Source organism: Myotis yumanensis, unplaced genomic scaffold (assembly GCF_028538775.1).
Source record: "Myotis yumanensis isolate MYYU_CA2020_CCGP unplaced genomic scaffold, mMyoYum1.0.hap1 SCAF_6, whole genome shotgun sequence".
In the NCBI taxonomy this organism is placed as follows: Eukaryota; Metazoa; Chordata; class Mammalia; order Chiroptera; family Vespertilionidae; genus Myotis; species Myotis yumanensis.
Genome location: NW_027223757.1, coordinates 64596 through 85050, shown reverse-complemented (window position 1 = coordinate 85050; position 20455 = coordinate 64596). Strand labels below are relative to the sequence as shown.

The window sequence follows — 20455 nt, the reverse complement described above, 5'->3', positions numbered from 1 at the left end:
CCTGGCCACTGTGGTTGGGCGTTAACCGGGCACCGAAGTCACTGGCCTGGTCCCCATCAGGGCTGGTGCAGGAAGCAGCCAATGAATGCACGCGTAAGTGGGACCACAGCTGATGTTTCTCTCTCCCTCCTTCCTCTCTCTCTAAATCCAATAAATTTTTAAAAACTAATGTGTTGTCAGGAGATCTGGGGAGTGAGGTCTACATTTGGGAAACAGGCGGCTGCACGCCTGTGTGGAGGTCTAAATGCCCCTGAACCGTCTCATGTCCTGCAAGGTTTGTATTTGGTCACTAAATGCAAACACCAGCCAGTGCCCCCTGGTCCCCCACCTCCCCCAGGGGGCGCCCTGTCTGTGGAGCGGCCGTGTGTCCCGCAGCCACAGTCGGGGGTGACTCTCGGACCCTCCGGATGGCTGAGGGCCGGTGGTTTCTGGGAGCTCAGCCCAGAGCCAGCTCCTCTGGCCACATGCCCGTCCCCGTATTAGACCCTTTTCTGCTTGAACTGGTGCAAGTGGGTGTGGCCTTCTGCACTCGACCTCGGACACCCCAAAACCTGTGTTTGCCCACAGTCGGGCCTGTTCTGGGGCTCCTGCCGGGGGAACATCTCAGAGGTGGACGAGCACCTGGGGCCGCGTCTCTCTTCTGTCAAAGGAGACTTGCCGCCGACGACACCGTTAGTCCAGTGACTGTTCACTCCCATCCTCCCTTCTGGGAAGGGCTCACGGCCACCCCAGGGGCTGGGCTGGGCTGGTCAGGGAGAGCGTCTGAGCCAGCACCTGCCTGGCCCCAGGTGACAGGGGAGCAGCCGCCGGGAGGGAGGACCCTGGCTCTGAGTCCCGAGCTGGGTGGTGCCATGGCGACAGCTGGTTGACACCTCCAGGACTGTGTTCAGAATAAAACAAGAAAACGGACAGGAGGGGCTTGACGTGTGTTCCTGTTCACGCTTCCTCGGCTCTGCCATCGGCTGTTCGCTGGGACAGCAGGGCTCTGGTTACAGTCCTGCTCTGGGCGGCGCCCGCAGGCCCTGCCTCACGCCTCTCCTGCCCTTACACGGGTGACTCCCAGGCTCCAAGCACGAGGGGCCCTGGGTGGGGGCTCCCCCAGGAAGGCGCTGAGCCCCCACGAAGCCGTTCTGAGTCACCACCTCTGCCTCCTCCCTGCGTGGACCTCAGGGAGGGTCTCCCACCCCAGCCTCCCCCAGGCCCCACGGAGATTTAATCAGCACAGACGCCGGTGCTGGCCCTGCGAGCTGCCTTCTCCCTCCCTCCAAAGAGGGGCTCTATCCCCTTTCGCATTTGCCGGTCGACTTCTAATGCTTCTAATGGATTCGGGTGCACAGCCACTCCCACAGCTGAGGGGCCTGGCCCTGTCCTGGGCAGACTGACCTTGGCCAGCGTGTGGCGTTTGCAGCCCCCTCTTTCCTTCCACTTTTCCCACAGCTGGTGCAGGAACCAGGAGGTGCTGAGGTTGGGAGTCAGACAAGCTGAGCCAACCCAGGCGAGGTCCCGAATGTCCCTGAGTTTCCTCAGCACCAACGTGGGAGCCACACTCTCTCAGGCGGCTGCAGACTGAGCCCAGAGGCTGGGGGCGTCCCTCCAGCAACGGCTCCCCAACTCGTCCTTCCTGGGCCTCTGCTTCCACCTCCCCCTGTGGTGGGTCTCTCTCTGTCTTTCTCTCTGTCTCTCTGTCTCTGTCTCTGTCTCTCTCTGTCTCTCTCTATCTCTCTCCCTCTGTCTCCCTCTCTCTGTCTTTCTCTCTGTCTTTCTGTCTCTCTCTCTGTCTCTCTCTGTCTCTCTCTATCTCTCTTCCTCTCTCTCTGTCTCTCTGTCTCCCTCTCTCTCTCTGTCTCCCTCTCTCTCTTTCTCTCTCTCTCTCTTGTCTCCCTCTCTCTCTGTCTCTGTCTCTGTCTCTCTCTCCCTCCCTCTCTCTGTCTCCGCGTAGAAGGCAGAGAGAGACAGGCATGGCCCAGCCAGCTCCTCTTCAGGTGATGCCGGGCCGACCAGGGGACCATGTGGGGCCCCTGCAATGCCCAGGGCCTCCCACAGCCACTCCTGGTCAAGGGCCGACAGCCTGTGAGTCAGCCCTTGGCTGAGAGGCAGAGGCCCCTGGGGCCGAGGGAGACACACGGACTGGACCAGCTTCTCTGCAGGAGCAGGAACAGGAGACTGACAGAGCTGAGCTGCTGGTGCAGAAGTGGAGCCAAAGGCTCACAGGGAACAGGTAGAGAGCGACACAGGAACCAGCACAGGCCCAATGGGTCGATGGTCGCGTCCACCCTCCAGGCCTCGCAGGGACCGTGATGGTGAGGGACGTAGAGTGGGGTCAGCGAGCCAGCAGGCCACGCTCAGTGGACCCGGGATGCACGTGCCGGGCCAAGCATCTGCCAGGTTGCTGTCCTCCAGCACCCAGGCCTCCGTCTCAGATGGGGGACCTCCATGGAGGGTGAGCCTCCCGGAGAATTCAGCGGCCGCACAGGGGGGTGAACACCGTAAGGGGCACCCGGCAGACCCACGCGGCCGGGATCAGAACCGCCCATGTGCACGGAGCATGAATTCCCACAGACGTAGGTGCACAGGCGAGACCACCAGCCCGAGGAAGCACCAGGCAGTTCATACGAGCTTCCACGCCTTCTGTCCCAGACGTGAGGGAGGCACGTGACCTCGTGGACACGGCCCCTGGCTCCTCCCTGCGAGGACGTTCTGCGTGTCCGGCTGTGTAGGCAGGAGGCACAGGTGTCCCCGGGGTTGGCCGTGGGGCCACACGTGTCCCTTTGACATTTCACAGAGCCGCTCAGTAATGGGCCCACGGGCCACCGCCGACAGGTGGCCGAGCCCTAGGGCATCACACGCCACCCACAGCGCCTGACAGGAGTCACCAGAGGACGGCCGTTAGGTGGCTCGTGGGCCGTGTCTTATAGATCAACTTTGGACACACCTACCACAGTGATGTCAGCCTGTCCAGACTCTGCGTCCTTCCTCCACAGGTGGAGCCTGATTCTTCTCCCTGGTGCGAGGTGGGGGGTGGGGGGGGGGGAACAGGGGGAGGGGTAGCACCCCACAGAGGGCCCTGCCCTCCCTATGGCCTGGGGCCGGGGGGAGGCAGCTGCTGTGCTTTGCTGGGCAGGACCAGTTCTTGCTGGGCCTCCATCACTTACTGAGATGGGGAGAAGGAGGGAGAGGAGAGCCTGGTCCTACTACACGCATGGGCCCTAACCCCACGCAGGACAGCTCTTGAATGACTCTCCAGAGAATTCCACTGACAGAAAAAGCTGATCCCAAATGTATGATTCCATTTCTATAACATGCTGGTTGTTTTGAAAAAAGGAGAGTCCAGCCCAGCCATCACGGCTCAGAGGTTGAGCGTCGACCTATGAACCAGGAGGTCAGGGTTCAATTCCTGGTCAGGGCACAGGCCTGGGTTTCGGACTCCATCACGGGTGGGACGTGCAGGAGGCAGCTGGTCAATGATTCTCTCATCATTGATGTTTCTCTCTCTCTCCCTCTGCCTTCCTCTGACGTCAATAAAAACATATTTTAAAAAAGAAAGAAAAAAGGAGAGTCTGGGACAAGAAATTGTGGGAAAGAATCAACCCCAGAAAGAAGGGGGGACAGGCAGGGCACATGGTCGTGACGGGAGGTTGACTTAAGCAGAGTCACTCTCTGCAGAGCACCTGAACCAGAGAGGCCTGGTCTGGGGGAGCAGGAGGAGGGTGCAGGGAGGGTGCAGGGAGGGGGAGGGGGACAGGGAAGGGGGGGAAGGGGTTGGGGGATAGGACAGAGGAAGGGGTTGGGGGAGGGGCTGGGGAGGGGGAGGGGGAGGAGGGCAGGGAAGGGGGAAGGGGGAGGGACAAGGAGGGAATGGGGGGCCAGGGAGGGGGAGGGGGGCCAGAGAGGAGAGAGGGGAAGAATGGGCAGGTGTGCATGTGGGGGTGGGGGTTCAGGCAGAGGCATCCCTAAGCCAGGATTTGAAGGAGAAATCAGTTCCCAGGCAGACAGGGTGGGGTGGGTGGTGGGTGCCTCTGGAGGGCGGGGCAGCCTGGGCAAACCCAGGTGATTCCGACTGCTATTTTGGCCCAGCTATTACCTGACTATCTTTGAACACAGTCAGCAAACCAGCTCCTCCTCCTACCCCTGCCCCATCCCCTACCAGTGGTTGGCAAACTGCAGCCCCTTGAGTGTGGCTCTTCCACAAAATACTACGCGTGGGTGCGCACGTACAGTGCAATTGAAACTTCTTGGCCACACTCAAGGGGCCAAAGAGCCGCATGTGGCTCTCGAGCCGCAGTTTGCCGACCACGGCCCTACCCCAACGTCATTATTACTCACCAATTAGAAGACGGTCAGGTGTACCTACCGATGTCCACATGGCTGGTTTTAAGGGAGATATTCTGCCAAACAACCTGCTTTCTTACCAACTCAAATCACGCTACCAGCTAATACTTTCCATTAAGTTGGTCACTAGACTGGACCTACAACCAAAGGATTTTAAGAAGGTTAATTGGTTCTTTTGGAATCGTGCACAAATGGAAGAAGAGTTATTGAATGTAGATTTCTAAAATTAAAAAAATAAATGATAAAGTCCATTAAAGAGAAAATTAAAGAAAACCTTCCATTGCCAATGATATATCTGATAAGAGGTTAATGTCCAAAATTTATTAAAAAGTCATACAATTCAACATCCATAAAAAACAAACCCCAAAACAACCTAATTAAAAAATGGCCAGGCCCTAGCTGGTTTGGCTCAGTGAATAGAGCGTTGGCCTGCGGACTAAAGGGTCCCAGGTTCGATTTCTGTCAAGGGCATGTGCCTCGGTTGAGGGCTTGATCCCCAGTAGGGGGCGTGTAGGAGGCAGCCAATCAATGATTCTCTCTCATCATTGATGTTTCTATCTCTCCCTCTCCTTTCCTCTCTGAAATCAATAAAAATATATTTTTAAAAAATGGTCAGAAGACCTGAATGGACACTTCTCCAAAGAGGACATACAGATGCCAATACATATGAAAAGGTGCTCAACATCACTGATCATCAGAAACACAAGTTATAACCACAATGAGATGCCACCTCACACCTGTCAGAGTGGCTACCATCAATAAACCAACACGTGCTGGCGAGGATGTGGAGGAAAGGGAGTCGTCGCTCACTGCTGGTGGGAAGGCAGACGGGTGCAGCCGCTGAGGAAAACAGTACGGAGTTGCCTCAAAATATTAAAAGTGGAACTGCCATTTGTCCCAGCAATTCCACTTCTGGGCATATATCTGAAGAAAACCGAAACACTGATTTGAAAGAATATATTCAGCCCTATGTTCATTGCAGCTTTACTTAACAATGGTCAAGCTATGGAAGCATTCCCAGTGCCCATCAGTAGATGAGAGCAGAAAAAAGCTGTGGTACAGCCCTGGCCAGTTTGCCTCAGTAGATAGAACATCAGCCTGTGGACCAAAGTGTCCCGGGTTCGATTCCAGTCAAGGGCACGTACCTTGGTTGCAGGCTCCTCCCCGGCCCAGGCCGAGGACAACACATTTAGCCCTTGTCACTGGCAGGTGGAAGGGCTGGGCCACATCCTCCGGAACCGAAGGCGTCTCGTTAATTACAAGTCCGGCTTGTGCTCCTGACCTTGGGGTCCTCCTCCCACCAGCACCCACGCAAAACCCTCACCCAGGCTCTTTGGAAGGGAATTTACCAAAGTACAAGAAATGAAAGGACTTGCTGGTAGCAGAAAACCAAGGAAAATGAGAGAGAGGCCAGTGGAATTCTGTCTTAATCTCAGTTCGCCACAGGTCAGATCCCTGGAACCCTCGGGTTTCCCTGTTTCCTAAGAAATTCTGTTTTGATTTTTGTCTCCTGAAACCACGACCAGCCCCTCCGGCCTCCCTTCTCTCTCCATCTCCCCGCCCCCACACCAGGGGCCGCCACTTACATTCTTACCTCCCGCAGTAGATTGCTGCCGGCTAGTCCCTTCCACTGGTGTCAGCACCAGCTGAGGCCTGGAGCGGCGCAGGGCTCGCACAGCTCAGCCAAGCCAGGCACCAGGACCTTGGCCAGCGACAGGCCTCCTTCCCACCGCCGGCCAGGCTGACACTGCCCCCTGGTGACCTCCAGGAGAGAGGCACGCACCTGCCACATGGAAGGAGTTGGTTTCCAAGCGACCCCAGCCAAGTCCGAGGCAGGGGGCTCCCAGCAGTGTCTGGGTGCAGAGAAGGTGCAGGCCCTGGGGCTACGGGAGGGCAACGCGGTGCAGTCACACGCCAGGTGGCCTGTGCGTTCCAGCGCAGCTCTGTGGGCAGAAGCTACACCCCAGGTCCTTTTCTGAATGGAGATGTTTCCCGTTTATAGAAAAATACTTTCCAAGATAAGTCCCAAGGAACCACTAAGACCAGGTGGGCGTCCTGGGAAGATGCCTGGGAAGGGCCTCCAGGACAGAGATGCTGACTGTAGCCTCTCCCTTTGTTGGACGTATCCTGTCACCTCCCAAATGCACACATGCGTGAGCTCCCCGCCCCAGAGAGAAACCTCGCCCCAGGTGTTGGCAGCCAAACCCTTCAGGCCCGCCCAGCAGAACCGAGGGTGAGGTTCTGGAACCCCAGTGCTCCCAGCTTCCGGTTCCCCCAGTCTCAATTGTCCATGGACACAGGGGCTTTTTCTGAATGGAGACGGAATGGCCGGCAGCTGGCAGGCGAGTGGCAGGGCTGTCTCTGGCTCCGCAGGCCCTATAGCTCCTCCCCAGAGGCAGGGTCTCTTGAGTGCACCCCCCCCCCCCCCCCCCCGCAGTGGGAGGATCTGAGGCTGGAGTGGCCCCAGCGACAGGCACTGTGGACGCCAGGCTCCTGCCCCACACAGGCCACCTAACTAGCCCCTTACCTGTGCCAAGAGCCCTATGACCCACCCCTCACCCGCTCCCAGGGCTGTTTCCGAGGGACTTGTCTGCAGAGGAGCTGGGAGTTTCCGAGTGTTTGCCCACCACCCAGGCATTGGATGGTTTACCATGGGCGTGTTCAGGTCCCAGCCCCGGTAGGGAGGTGCACCTGGGGTGGCCCAGAATCAGTTTAGGACGAGTGCTCTGCGGAATACAGGGACCCACCTTCCACCAGGGGTCGGCCGCTCCCCTGACGCGAGGTGCAAAAGGCAGGCACCAATCAGCTGGGACACTGTGGGGATGAAGACCACCTCCTACTAGTCGGCCCCACCCTCCCAGGCAGGCTCGCAGTCAGTCTCACAGGCCCACTTCCCTGCCTGCAAGTCAGAGCGGGAAACACGGAGGCCCAGTGGCAGCTGCAGGTCACGGGGGGTGGGGGTGGGGGGGCAGGCAGCCTGTCCAGCGGACCCAGAGAAGTATTTCTGCTAAGAACAACTACACAGCACTCCACCTCAGTGTGTGAATCCAGAGTGAGCTGTGTCCTGGCAGGAGCATCACTGACCTGAGGGTCTCAGCATAACCAGGACCGAAAGCTGTCAAATCTGTCCAGGTGCTAAAAGGCTGCCTCAGGTGAGCAATTACGGTGGAACCACCTGGAAAAGCCGCCCAGTAACTGGAGTCAGAGCTGGCCCAGAGGGGCCCACGCACCAGCACACGGAGGCTGGAGGTGACTCCTGCCTCCTCCACACACAGGCCTTCCAAGGAGGCCACATCCAAGCTCTGAAGGGAACGGGGCTGAACACCTTGTGCCTGGAGCTGTGAAAAGGGTGGTTACATACTAGGACCCTTCAGAGGTGAGGGCCTCAGAGAGAATCCCAGACACACACATTCAAATTTCAAATAGTGAAACACTGAATCCCAAACTCAACAAAAAGTCCTTTGAAACAAAAAAATAAAATAGCCCGTGTATATAATTGCAGTGGTTGTGTCAACGACTGGATCACAGGGTGCCCGGGTATTTGGCTAAATATTATTTGAGTGTCTGTGAGGACTTCTACAGCATTTTAAGTCAGGCGCTGAGTGAGGCAGCTGCCCTCTTGCAACGCTGAGGCCGGGAGGAGCCCGAGTAGGGAGCACTGAGCGGGGAGGGTCCTCCCACCCAGCTTCGCCCTCACACTGCAGCGGGAACCTGCTCCCGGCTGTGGCCCTGGCTCGGAGACGGCAGGTCAGCGCAAGTCACTTCCTCACCCTAAGTCGGCCAGTCCAACCAGCTGCTTCCCCAGAGAACTAGTCCAATAAGGCTGAACCTGACATGGAGGCTGGTTTTCACCTGTGACCCTATTTGTAGACCAAACTAGGGGCTTTAATAATTTTAATGAACTCTTAACGAGGTCAACAGTAAATTCTTCGTTAGGCTTCAAAGAAAATCATACCCCCTAGGTTATGTTGTATAATTGGACTTGCTCAACACCAAGAAAACTAGTCCAAGATTATATGTAATGGAGCTAAAATGTACATAATTCTAGAGCAAAAACTACCTAGCACCATCAAAACAGGTCTGACCTTAACATTCCGAAGCTGTTTGGCTAAGGACCCCGGAAAGGCCATTTGTTTCCGAGATGTCCCTCTATGTGGTGATTAGAAGATGCGTCTCCAAAACAGCCCCTCCAGGCTGCGTCTCCAACCCCGGAGTGAGCCCACGGTGTTCACTCACATCCCCCGACGTCTTAGTCAGACCCAGAGGGAGGAAAGGGAAACCATGGAGAAGGCGCCCTCTGGGTGAGACGGGTCGGCCATCTCCACGGACAGAAGTCAACTTTTCCAGATAAACTTCTTGCTCATAAATGTAAGGAAAACCGACGCGAGCTGTTTATTTTTTCATCCTTAAAATAAGAAGTAGCTCTGGAGGACAGAAAAGTGTGGAAGAATGAGGGAGATGAAAGAAGGGAATGCAGCCCCCGGACCTGTGCTGCTGAGAGAAGCCAAGTTCCAACAGGACGAGCACATCAGGGTTTATTTTAATAACAAAGCAGCGCGTGGCACAGAGGTCAATCCTTCCGCAGGGGCACCGTCTCCTCCCGGATGCCCTCCTTGGTCACGATGCAGATCCGCAGGGCGTCCCCGGTGTACACATCCCTCTCGGCAGCAGAAATGAAGACGTCTTTCACAAGCCGCATGGCTCTGTCCAAAGACAGCGGGACGTGCTCCACATTCTGCATGTTCTTAAAACCAACCTGGTGGGACAGGGAACTTGGGTGAGGCATCACGTGATCGTACAGAGGACCGAGCCCCTTGTCCCTCGGCCTCCACGTCTGAGAGTTCACAGCAAACACGTCGCACAGATCAGTGTCCTCCACACAGATGCATGGAGACAAAGCCCTGGCTCCCAGGAAGCCCCTGCCCTGGAGGTGGGCAAGGGGCAGAGCGTTACAGACTGTGCTGCAGCTGAGGAGGGAGAGGGGCCAGGAGAGCCCAGTGGCCACGACCAGACCCGCCAGAACAAAGGACACTCAAGTTGGGCGTGAAGGAGCGAGGCTGCGGCACGTCCAAGGTCGAGGAGACGGGACAGGCAGTGCTCCCGGGGCTGTGGAGTGGAGCGACGGGAGGGGAGTAAGCAATGAGCAGAGAAGTTACTGCATGTGACAAATTCCAGAAAAGTGAGGAGAATGTCCTGGGGTAGGGAGCCAGAATGCAGGATATATGTGAGGAGATATACCAATCCAGGCAAGATGCCATGCTGGTCTGAGTTCAGTCAGCAGAAATGGAAAAGGGGCGTGTTAATAAGACACAGAGATGGTATCGGGGAGAAAGGTGTCTTCAGGAAACTCGGGTGAGGATGGCAAGGAGAACTGAAAAGATGGACCAACCGTGGTCAGCACCAGAGACCAAGAAGTCACAGGGACGCAGGAGGCAGGCAGGCGTGGGGTAAGTGAGCAGTGGCCGAGGGCCAGCAGAGACCAGGAGGTCTGGGCGGGCAAATCAGCCATAGTTCACAAGGATGTATGAGGAGGCCTTGATTCCCCCACCCGCCCCGGAGCGGAGGAGGACGGGGCAGTGTCGTTACCTGGTTGTCCAGCAGGGGCTGCAGCATGGCACTTGCTGAACCTCCCGCCTTGAAGGAGTCTCTCTGGTAGGAGCCCACTGGGTCAAAGCTGTACACGGCTCCCTTCCCTTCAAGAAGGAAACAGTCTCCATGAGGCTGCATCCTGACCCCGATCTCAAATCACGGCAACAGTGTGAAGCTGAACGGACTAATGACTGAGCTAAAGTGTCAGCAACTCTCAGCGAGGAGCACAAGCCCTGCTGCACAGGGGACACCAGCAGCCTGCCTCCCGCACTCCAGAGCCCACCCGCCACTCCTGTCCCCATGGTGTCTGCCACCAGACTGCACTCTGCCCGCCCCCCCCCGCCCCCCCCGCCATCCTTGACTCCCTGCGTGCATGTGGCCTCACAGGCACGCTGGTTAATGGTCACAGGTCCCGCTCTAAGTTCTGCACCAAATTCCTCCTGAACATCCCTAGTTGGTATGGAACCAAAACTGCAACCTCTCTGAGGCTGGCCTGTGAAACACGGCAGTGTGGACAAGGCCATTTCTGTAGCTCCTAAGAGCAAAAACCTTTTTAGCAGCCACAACTCCATCAGAAGGGGGCACGTCCACAGTGATGGACAGCCTACAGAGAGGGTGGGGTTGGGGCGTGGCGATCAGACCTGAGCATCACACCTGGTTGCAGCATCGTCAAGAGGAATGGAAGCCAGAAACTAGAACAGAAATTTGAAGGAAGTCTCCAATGTAGAAGACGGAGGCAAAAGCAAACAAAATGAAAACCAATCTGATAAAATGCAACAACTCAAGGAAACTTCAAAGTACAACAAAATCTAACAAGAGCAGGATTCTTAAAAAAGTAATAATGATAATAAGGAAACTGAAAAACAAAAAAAGGAAAGCTGGTGGAGAAGGTGGAGAAAGAGACACAGTGAGGAAAGACCCTGGGCGAGGGTCAGAACCTGGGATGAAACAGAGGCCAACAGCAAAGTCTCAGAAAGGCCTGCTGGTTTCTTTTTCAGAAATCTGCTGGGAGGAAAACCAAGAAAAGAGATGCCTTGGTCAGAGCTGAAGACTGTCGGGGGATAAACTTCTTTAAGAAATAGCGTTACTCTAAGGAAAATCAAAGACAAGATTAGAAAGGACAGTTGGAAATGCCCGAGAATCAAATCCACCGGAACAAGGAGTGCTGTCACGTGAAAATCAAAGGCCAGGGAGGGCCTGCAGTCAAACAGACCCAAACCCCAGCCTGCCAGTTAGTAGCCGTGCGCTCCCAGATCATCTCTGACTCTCAGGGGAGTTCAAGGACCTTGCCTGCCCTGCTGAAATTCAACGGTAGCCGCTAATGCTGCTAAAACATGAATTTATTGATCTGACATTCAAATCAGATATAATTTAAGTCAAAAAGGCACCAGAAGAGCTGTGCTAGGTTAGGCAGCTGATCGGTGGTAGAATTTAATTGCCCAGGTAAAGAGTAATTAATTTCTGATGATCATTTCTAGCCCTTACACTTTCTCCTAGTTTTCAAGTGAGGCTGAAAGCCTCAAAGGACACTTGTCGGCCTAGTCTGTCTCATGGGAACCGTGAAGGTGGAAGAGCAGAGAGCTCCCAGAGCCCCTGGGTGGGGGCAGCAGGGAAGCCTGTGGGCAGAAAGAGACACAGACCCTGGAGGGACGGAACCGAGAAGCCCTGACTCCTCCCCACCCACCTTCCCTCTCGGAAGCAGACCCATTTCGCTGACCAGGTCCTCACGGACGCTTCTGTGACTTTCACAATGGGCCGCTCTGAACGGTGGCACAGACGGTCCTGAGAGTCTATGTGGTGTTTGGAAGCCACTGAAAGTCAGCACAGATCAGACCTGTGTGAAGCCTCGGTGCCTGAGCTGAGCGACACAGCAGGACAGAAACGTCCTGGCTCTGCCGGAAACCAGAGCCTTTCAAAAATGTTACAGAAACACGGACGAAAACGCACGCATTCCTTCCAAGACATCACTGTTTAAAAACTTTTTGATGTCAAATAAGTTTGTCCTCCAGATCAGATTTCCTTTTTAAGACTAAAATGCTGAGTACCTACTTCTGAACTCACTGAGACCTTGAGGAAATAGTAAAGCAACGCCTGCCGACATTCCAGCGCCAACCGCCACCTGCTCTGTGTCCCTGGACAACCATTTATTTCCTTTCAGCTTCAGTCTCTGTTGCTCTATCAGAAAATGAAACTGTCCGGCAAGATGGTCCTTGTGGTTCTTTCAAGTCTAGATGAAACCCCGACATCTAAGACAAGCCGGCCCCTCCTTTTCCACAAGAAAGAACTTACCTTCTTCGTCGAGTCCCCCGATGATGTTGTAAACGTAGTACGGAAAGAAGCGGCGCGAGTAGAGGATTGTGGACAGCATTGCTGCGATTGCCCCCGTGGTCATGGCCTTGTTATTGGAGTGCTTGTACATCTGCGATTTTTAACAAAAGCAGGAATGCAGAGGCAGCATATATTTATTACAGGCTACAACAATGAACAGTAGAGTGAAAAGAATAAGTGCATATCTTGGTGAAAGAAGAGATACCTGTTTCTCTCATGATCAAAAAACTCAGTATCACTAAGGTAAAATAATTCACTAGACCCTATCGCTTTGGGAGGAATAAGAATTTTTAGAGGAAAGAACACTAAGTTTGCTCCTCAGCATCTGGTTTACAGACTATTTCCCATGTCATCCTTATTCCAAGGCAAAGATACAAACTCCAGAGCAAACTCACACCAACCCAGCTCTTCACTCCGCATAGACCAGTCAGCAAACTGTAGCCGTGGGCCAAATCCAGCCCCACCCATGTCTGTGAACAGTCTCTCCCATCATCACAGGCCGCCTACAACTGCTTCTGCATTTCAACAGCAGAGCTGATTGTTGCCACCAAGACCCAGTGACCCACAAAGCTGAGACACTTCCTATCTGGGCCTTTGCAGTCTGCTGAGTCCTGATCAGACGCAGGTCGAGGCCCCTCTCTGCACAGCAGCCTCGCCTGAGAACAGAGATGAGGCCGTGCTAACCTGGCGCCGCAGACACTAGGTCAGGGTGAGGTCTTGTTCCTGAAGCCCCTGCAGTGAGCACAGGAGCCTCCAAATCCAGGTGGCATTCATATTCAGGGAGTCCCAGCCCACACTGACTTCACCCGTGGGAACCCCAACTTACCTAACAGACCGAGGAATCCTACCAAAGTAGCAAATGTAACATAAAGTTCTCCAAATTGTCAGCCACCTGGCAACCACCTCTAAAGAGAAACCTAGGAAATACTGTGGAATTGTCAGTGACAAAGCACTGAAGACACATTAGAAAGAAGCTACGAGTGGTGCATGTGTCGGTGTCCAGAAGATTTTTTTTCCAAAATGAGCCTTAAAAAATTTTAATTTCCTTTTATTTCAAAACCAAACCCCATTTATTCACCTCACCATCTATGTAATAATGTATCAAATAAACACTTCAGGAAGTATTGTGCACTAAGTTGACCTCACTGGTTCTTGTTTTATTTAACAAAACAACTCTCCCTGTCATGTTTATTTTTGTCCTCTAAGTCCCATTTACAAAATATTAGAAACCACACACAGGTCAATAAATGTAAGTCGCTGAAGCTCGCAATGTAAGTAGAATTTTTAAATAAGTACCAATAACCGATGAATACTGGATGAAATGGTTCCTCCACATGCAAAAAGCAAGTGCCAGGTAAGTAAGTCACTGTGTAGTCCAGTGACCACGCCACTCGCAGTGGGAACCATCTCAGGTGTTACAGGCAGTCAGGCACATTTCTACATCATCACTACAGCTCATTTCTTCATGTACCAGATGGACCTGCCAACCACTTAAAAACCATGACCAGAGCCAACAAAGTTAAATCAGGAACCAAGGGCAAGGGGACTGACACTGCAAATACCACCAACAGCTCGGACAAAGCCTCGCCAGGCTACACGGTGAGAAACACCTACGTTTCTGATGCTGACAATGGTGACTGGGAGTCCAGCCACCTGAGCGCAGAGAACCCACCGACCACAGTCCAAACACTCCTGCCCTGGCCTGGAAACGACTGGAGCAAACGCTTACTGCACACAGACCCCGATCCGAGTCCAGACTCGCCCTTGCTTCATCAGAGCTGATCCCGCCGCAGGCCTCAGGCAGTGACATGTCAGCCCTTTACAAACGGTTGGTCCCACTCCTTCTCTCACTTCTTCCTCCTCTCTCCTACCCCACCAGCCTCCTGTCAACTAAAGCCTGTGAAGGTGGTAGGTAGCAATGGCTTTCCCCTTCCTACTCCTGCCCACAAGTCCTGTCTGTAAGGGGCAGGGGTAAAGCACGTCAGCTGACAGGATTCCAGACCAAGCTCCCATCAAAAAGCTTGTCTTCTCCACAGAAATCGATCCGTTTGTTTTTCAGGGAAGAGAATCTTCAGAAGAACTCCGTTCCTGCTGCCTCAAAAAAGGGCAGAAATCCTCTCTGTCGTAGGGATCTGACAGGTGGATCTGTTGTGGTTTCACATTCTATATGTTAATGACGCTGCATCGACAGGTCAGTTTCTCGTACTATCCTAGCGCTTCTCCAGCTATTCTGAGCAGCAGCTATGCTGTGTCCGTAAAAGAGTCTAACGAGTTACCAACTTCCAATAGTCAGACATGTAAAACGCATCTACCTTTAGTCTTGCTTCAATAATCTTCGTCAGGGTTAGACAGTCTCCATGGAAACCGCTGCATCCAATGACTGTTTTGTCTGTTCTATAAAAAGCACATTTCAGGACATTGAGTTGGTTAAACAGTAAAGCAAAAACACCTGCTGGGCAATGTTAACCCTAGAGCTCCTATTCCCATTGCTCACTGGGTGGTAATGGGACAACTGCCATCGCCACTCAGTGGAGAATGGAAATGGGGAGGGGGAAGGTCTGTAATCAGATATCTAATTCCTTCCACCACATCAATTAAAGAGAAAAATACCAAGTTTAATAGAAAAAACTAAGAACATGTATTTGTAATACACATGACCAAAGTCCAGTTTTAACTTTCTTAGTCTACAATTATGAAAAACGTTAACACCGCAAGGGATCATGGGGGTGTAACGTGCAGCATGGTGACCGTAGTCACTAATATTGTCTTGCATATTTGAAACTAAGATGAGTTCTCATTACAATAAATAAATCTGTGCAACTATGTACATGGACAGGTTTTAGCTAGACTGATTATGATCATTTTACATTATATACAAATTAGAATCATGTTGTACATCTGAAACTAAGTTGGGTAAAATGTTATGAAAGTCACATAAAAGTAGACACAAGGCAGAAACCGGTTTGGCTCAGTGGATAGAGCGTCAGCCTGCGGACTCAAGGGTCCCAGGTTCGATTCCGGTCAAGGGCATGTACCTGGGTTGCGGGCGCATCCCCAGTAGGAGATGTGCATGAGGCAGCTGATCGATGTTTCTCTCTCATCGATGTTTCTAACTCTCTATCTCTCTCCCTTCCTCTCTGTAAAAAATCAATAAAATATATTAAAAAAAAAAAAAAAAAAGTAGACACAAGTCACCATAAACGTATGAAAAGAGCCTCTGGGTCTCTCAGAAATCCAAATCTAAACAAGAGACAATTTCCACCTATCGCACTGGCTGTAATGCCTCGTGCTGGCAGCCTGTGGAAAGCGGTCCTCTCAGATGCTGGGAAGGAGGATGCATCGATCTCACCCTCAGAAGGGCCAGTGGCTGGATCTAGCAGAGGGTTAAGCGCACTTCACTTTCACGCAATAATCCCACTGCCGGACATTCATCGTGCCAGCAAGTTTGCAAAGATATGCTCAGGTCACTTGTGTGAGTACACATGCTATTTCAGTGGCTCTCCAAAACAAAACAAAAAACATCCCAAATGCCCACCAGAAGGAAACTGATTAAATTTTGGGACATCCATACAAGTTCAACCATATGTCTCAAAAATAAACCCATAAATCTGGGTACTGATCTATAAAGAAAGCGAAACCCACCTCGTCAAGGACTATTTAGCAGAGGCCATGATTTCTTCCTTTCAGACTTTATGGACGAGCATACAAATCATTCTTGTCCAACTGTGGACCCCCGACCCTCTGGGGCATCACCAGCTACCAGCATTTCCTGATCTCTCCCTACAACCAGCCTCTCTGCGGAGGTAAAGACCTTCAATCCAACACCAAGATGGGCTGACAATACCAACAGTTAGGACAACATTTTGGGAGCTTCAAGATGCTTTTCCCAAATATCCAAATACATCAGAGGACTGCAAAGAATAAAGCGTAACTGTAGAGTCTCAAGCAGGCGGGGAAGAGGCAGGCTCAGCTCTAGGTCAGCCCCAGAGGGCGTGGGATCAGGGTATTCAGGTACACATGGTCTAGGGCTGACGATGGATGACAGGGACACAGGAAATTGTCAGTGTTCTATCTACTCCTAGAACTGAAGTATGTCATAAAAAAGAATGGGTCTTCACTTTAGCAGCATACACACTAAAATAGAATGTTACAGCCCTGGCCAGCGTGGCTCAGTTAGTTTGAGCATCATCCCATACACCAGAAGGCAGCAGGTTCAATTCCCAGTCAAGGCACATACCCAGGTTGGGGTTTGATCCCCAGTCGGGGAGCATAGAGGTGGGGTAGGGGGGGCAGTTGATAGATATTTCTCTTACACTGATTTTTTTTCTCTCTCTCTCAACTAAAAATAATAATAAGATAAATTAGAACATTATAAAAAAGAGAAGACTACACAAAGATGATATCAAGAAAGTTATATTTATATCATTCACTACTTTCAAATTATAAAAAGTACATCTTAGAAGAAGCAAGGTAGCATGGGTGCAGTATAACCCGGAGAGAACGAGGCATCAAAGGTGGAGAAGTGGTCAAAAAGGGAGTGAGCCCTGACCAGTTTGGCTCAGTGGATAGAGCATCGGCCTGCGGACTGAAGGGTCCTGGGTTCGATTCCAGTCAAGGGCATGTACTTTGGTTTCAGGCACATCCCTAGTGGGGGGGTGTGCATGAGGCAGCTGATCGATGTTTCTCTCTCATCGATGTTTCTAACTCTCTATCCCTCTCCCTTCCTCTCTGTAAAAAATCAAATATAATATATATATAAAAAAGGGGAACTGGGACGATGAAGACAAACTTCAGTTCTCGGGGGTAATATGTGTCGGTCCACCCTGAGCAGGAAGGACAGGCCTCCCTTCTTTACCGCCTCCTGCACACACAGGACAAACCTCCTCAGTCCTTTCCTGTTACAATTCAGGTGCAAAAGGCTCTTTTGGACCAGCCTGGGAATTAACCACCATGTACAACTGTTGCCAAAAATGTTAGTTATAAACCACTGCCAATCTGCAAGATGCATTTAGCTGACTTATGCAGACCCTTTTTTTTCTTTCTGTACATGACTTTATTTTTGTATTTTAGAAAAAATGGATCTACTAACACTGTGAGCCACGGGTGCAACTGCTTAGGACACGGCTAACTGTTTCAGGTTAAAAAAAAATGGGCAGATTAAAAAAAAAAAAATTAATGGATTCATGGATACAAGGATGAGAAAATACGATAATTATGTAAAATGCTAATAAGATCTAGGTGGCAATATATGGGTGTTCACCACAACATTTTACTTCTGTTGTATATTTGAAATTTTTCATGACAAAATGTTGAGATGAAAATATTTAGTTTGCCGAAACTGGTTTGGCTCAGTGGATAGAGTGTTGGCCTGCGGACTGAAAGGTCCCAGGTTCGATTCCAGTCAAGGGCATGTACCTGGGTTGCGGGCACATCCCCAGTAGGAGATGTGCAGGAGGCAGCTGGTCGATGTTTCTCTCTCATCGATGTTTCTAACTCTCTCTCTCTCTCTCTCTCTCTCTCTCCCTTCCTCTCTGTAAAAAAATCAATAAAATATATTTTTAAAAAAAGAAAGAAAAAAAAGAAGAAAATATTTAGTTTATGAAAGGCACTGTTGGTATCCACATATGGCAGATACCATGAACACTACATAGTAAATTATCAGGAAATACTAATTTATAAAATTGTTTCCTAACAAAAATGCAAAGCCCCAAACAGGCAGTCTAAGAACTCATGCAACACACTGTTTAGAAGTGAAATCTCTGTAGCATTAGGTTACCAGAAGGCGCTGGGAAATGTGGAATTAGAAATTTACTTACAATTTGTAACATTTGGGACTGTCCCGGGTGTGGATTGAAAACCCTTCACTCAATCGAGTATCAGAAGCAACAATTGAAAAATCTTCTCCAGCAATAGCCAATACAGTACTGAGGGAAAAGAAGGGGAAAAAATTATGAGTCCTCCTGGATGGTAAACAAGCCTGACCCAACAGAAGGGCGCAGGTCCAGTTCCGACCACTGTAATAAAGCGAGTATCACAACAGAGCGAGTCAGATTTTGGGTTCTCTGAGCATAGAAAAGTTATGTTTATACTACACTGAAATCAGTGTGCAATACCATTATGTATTTTAAAAATGTACATACCTTAATTTAAAAATGTTATTGCTAAAAAATGCTAACCACTTGTAAAGAACGCATCATCTGTGAGCACATGAAACACAACACGAGGTGTGCCTGCGCTGGGAGAAAACCACTGGATGCTAGCAAGAGCAGGATTCAGGTAGAAGAGGTGAGATCAGGAAAGGCTAAGGGTAATCTGGAAAAATACCAAGAGTTCCCTAAAACACAGCCTACATCACAGCAAAGGGTCCGTAGTGGGAGGTAAAAGAACAGCTACAGAATTATCATCATTATTAAAAATTAAATACCTGCCCTGCTGGTGTGGCTCGGTGGTTGAACACCAACTTATGAAGCAGGAGGTCACGGTTCGAGTCCTGGTCAGGGCACATGCCCGGGTTGCGGCTCAAACCCCAGTGTAGGGTGTGCAGGAGGCAGCCAGTCAATGATTCTCTCATCACTGATGTTTCTAACCCTCTCTCCCCCTCCCTTCCTCTCTGAAATCAATTAAAATTAAAAAAAAAAAATAACACTGAGAAAAGGTAACTCAATTTAATAATCTGAAATTCATAGGGCTTAAATTGGATTGCAATGGGCTAAAAAGAGAGTAACGGATACTGAATATTCAACACCTTGCACAGTCTTACAAAGAATTCACAACTGCCTTATGAAATGGGTCTAATAGCCACCTGATGACCTAACTATCCATCAGTTGTCGCCAAAAGTGTTCGAAGTGAAAGAGGAAAGCGTAAATCAGTGGACAGAGATATGGATTCAAGTCCTCGCTCAGCCTCACACCAGCATTGTGGCTGGAGCCCCAGGTTCATTAAAAACGGGGCTAATACCATCTAACACTCAGGGCAGCATGAGGATGAAAAAAATGTAACGGCAGGCAATTTACAAAATGCTTGATTCTCCTCCAAACTCTAAGAAGCTGTGTTAAAAAAGTGGAGAGGCCGCACTGCCCTTTAGTGGCAGGCACAAGGCTAAAATCAAAACTTCCACTCTCCTGCCAACACATCCCAAAAACATGCATGAGAACCTCAGATCCACAAGACCTGTTCAAACAGCCTGGCCGTCTTCCCATCGGTGTGTGCGCTGTACCTAGTTCAGTGGGTTAGCTGCAACCACTGCCTCAATTTACAGCTGCCAAGAGTCCTTATGGGGCAGCGCCCTACAACCGCGTTCTTTTAGTGCATGTCAAGGAAAAGCACCACGTGACGTAAAGCTGGTATTCTTATTTTAAAAGGACAACTTAAATGTAACATGCAAGATAACATTTTTAAAGGCCCTCTCCTGAGTATTCTCCCCCGAACTTAGGCTAAATCTTAAAAAACAAGCACGTAACTATGAAACGAAGCCCGGCCAACTAATCCTACTTTCTACCTAAAATAACAGAAAACGATTAAATTGTTTGATCAACCCTTTTAGCTACAGACACAACTATGCATCGACCAACGCGGACTGATCCACCGCAGACGCTACACCTGCCCGTCGCTGCCGCTGGGTCCCTCCGGGAAGCTCCCCCGCAGCGGAGGCCGGGCTTCCGTGTCCTCCTGCGGCCTCACTGCCCACCGGCCGTCCGCTCCGACACCCAAGCGATGGGCCGAGAGGACAAGCCACCCAGAGACGGAGGCCCGCCGCACACCCGAGGGCGTGAGCAGGGCCCGGGAGGGGGAGCGACTGCGGGGCCTCACCCTCCGTTGAACGCGTAGGGCGAGAAGCGCAGCTGCACGGGGCCGGCGCCGCGCGGCTCCATCGCCAGCTCTCGGCCGGGACCCCAAGACACGGCTGCGGAGGACATCATCGCCGGCACCAGCTCCTGCTGTCTCACCGCGAGATGGCCACCCAGCCGGAAGTCGGAAGTCGCGCCACTTCCGGCTGCCCCGCGGCGCTCCCTCCGGTCGCCCGGGCGCGCTCAGGTGCCCGGCTCCCAGAGGTCCGCGTGGCTGCCGGGCCCCCCACTCCAAGAAAGCTGACAGAGGTGTTAGGGTTTTCTTTCTTAAGAAAACATCCGAATTCCCTCTTAATGTACAGGAATTTTAAAGTCTGACCATACAAAAATGATTGTCAACACTATCGCGCATCGCAAAGTC

At 51.6% G+C, this 20455-nt stretch overlaps 1 protein-coding gene across 1 annotated transcript; it reads right to left on the bottom strand.

The window, feature by feature from the left end:
- Window positions 1–8847: 8847 nt before the first annotated feature.
- On the bottom strand, window positions 8848–20213 carry PSMB1 (proteasome 20S subunit beta 1). Its single transcript, XM_070417296.1, has 6 exons — window positions 20057–20213; window positions 18063–18170; window positions 14559–14640; window positions 12208–12337; window positions 9916–10022; window positions 8848–9085 (listed from the first exon to the last, which is right to left on the bottom strand). Exons 1-6 carry the CDS (start codon window positions 20164–20166, stop codon window positions 8900–8902), a joined length of 723 nt encoding a protein of 240 aa, XP_070273397.1. The 5' UTR covers window positions 20167–20213; the 3' UTR covers window positions 8848–8899.
- Between the last annotated feature and the right edge of the window lie 242 nt (window positions 20214–20455).

Excerpts from the sequence above, each read along its gene's own strand:
- PSMB1 (XM_070417296.1), bottom strand. The coding sequence starts at position 20,166 with ATGATGTCCTCCGCAGCCGTGTCTTGGGGTCCCGGCCGAGAGCTGGCG. Across the intron at positions 12,338-14,558 it reads TTATTGAAGCAAGACTAAAG|ATGTACAAGCACTCCAATAA; the intron begins GTAGATGCGTTT and ends TAAAAATCGCAG. Across the intron at positions 9,086-9,915 it reads AGCCCCTGCTGGACAACCAG|GTTGGTTTTAAGAACATGCA; the intron begins GTAACGACACTG and ends CTGTCCCACCAG.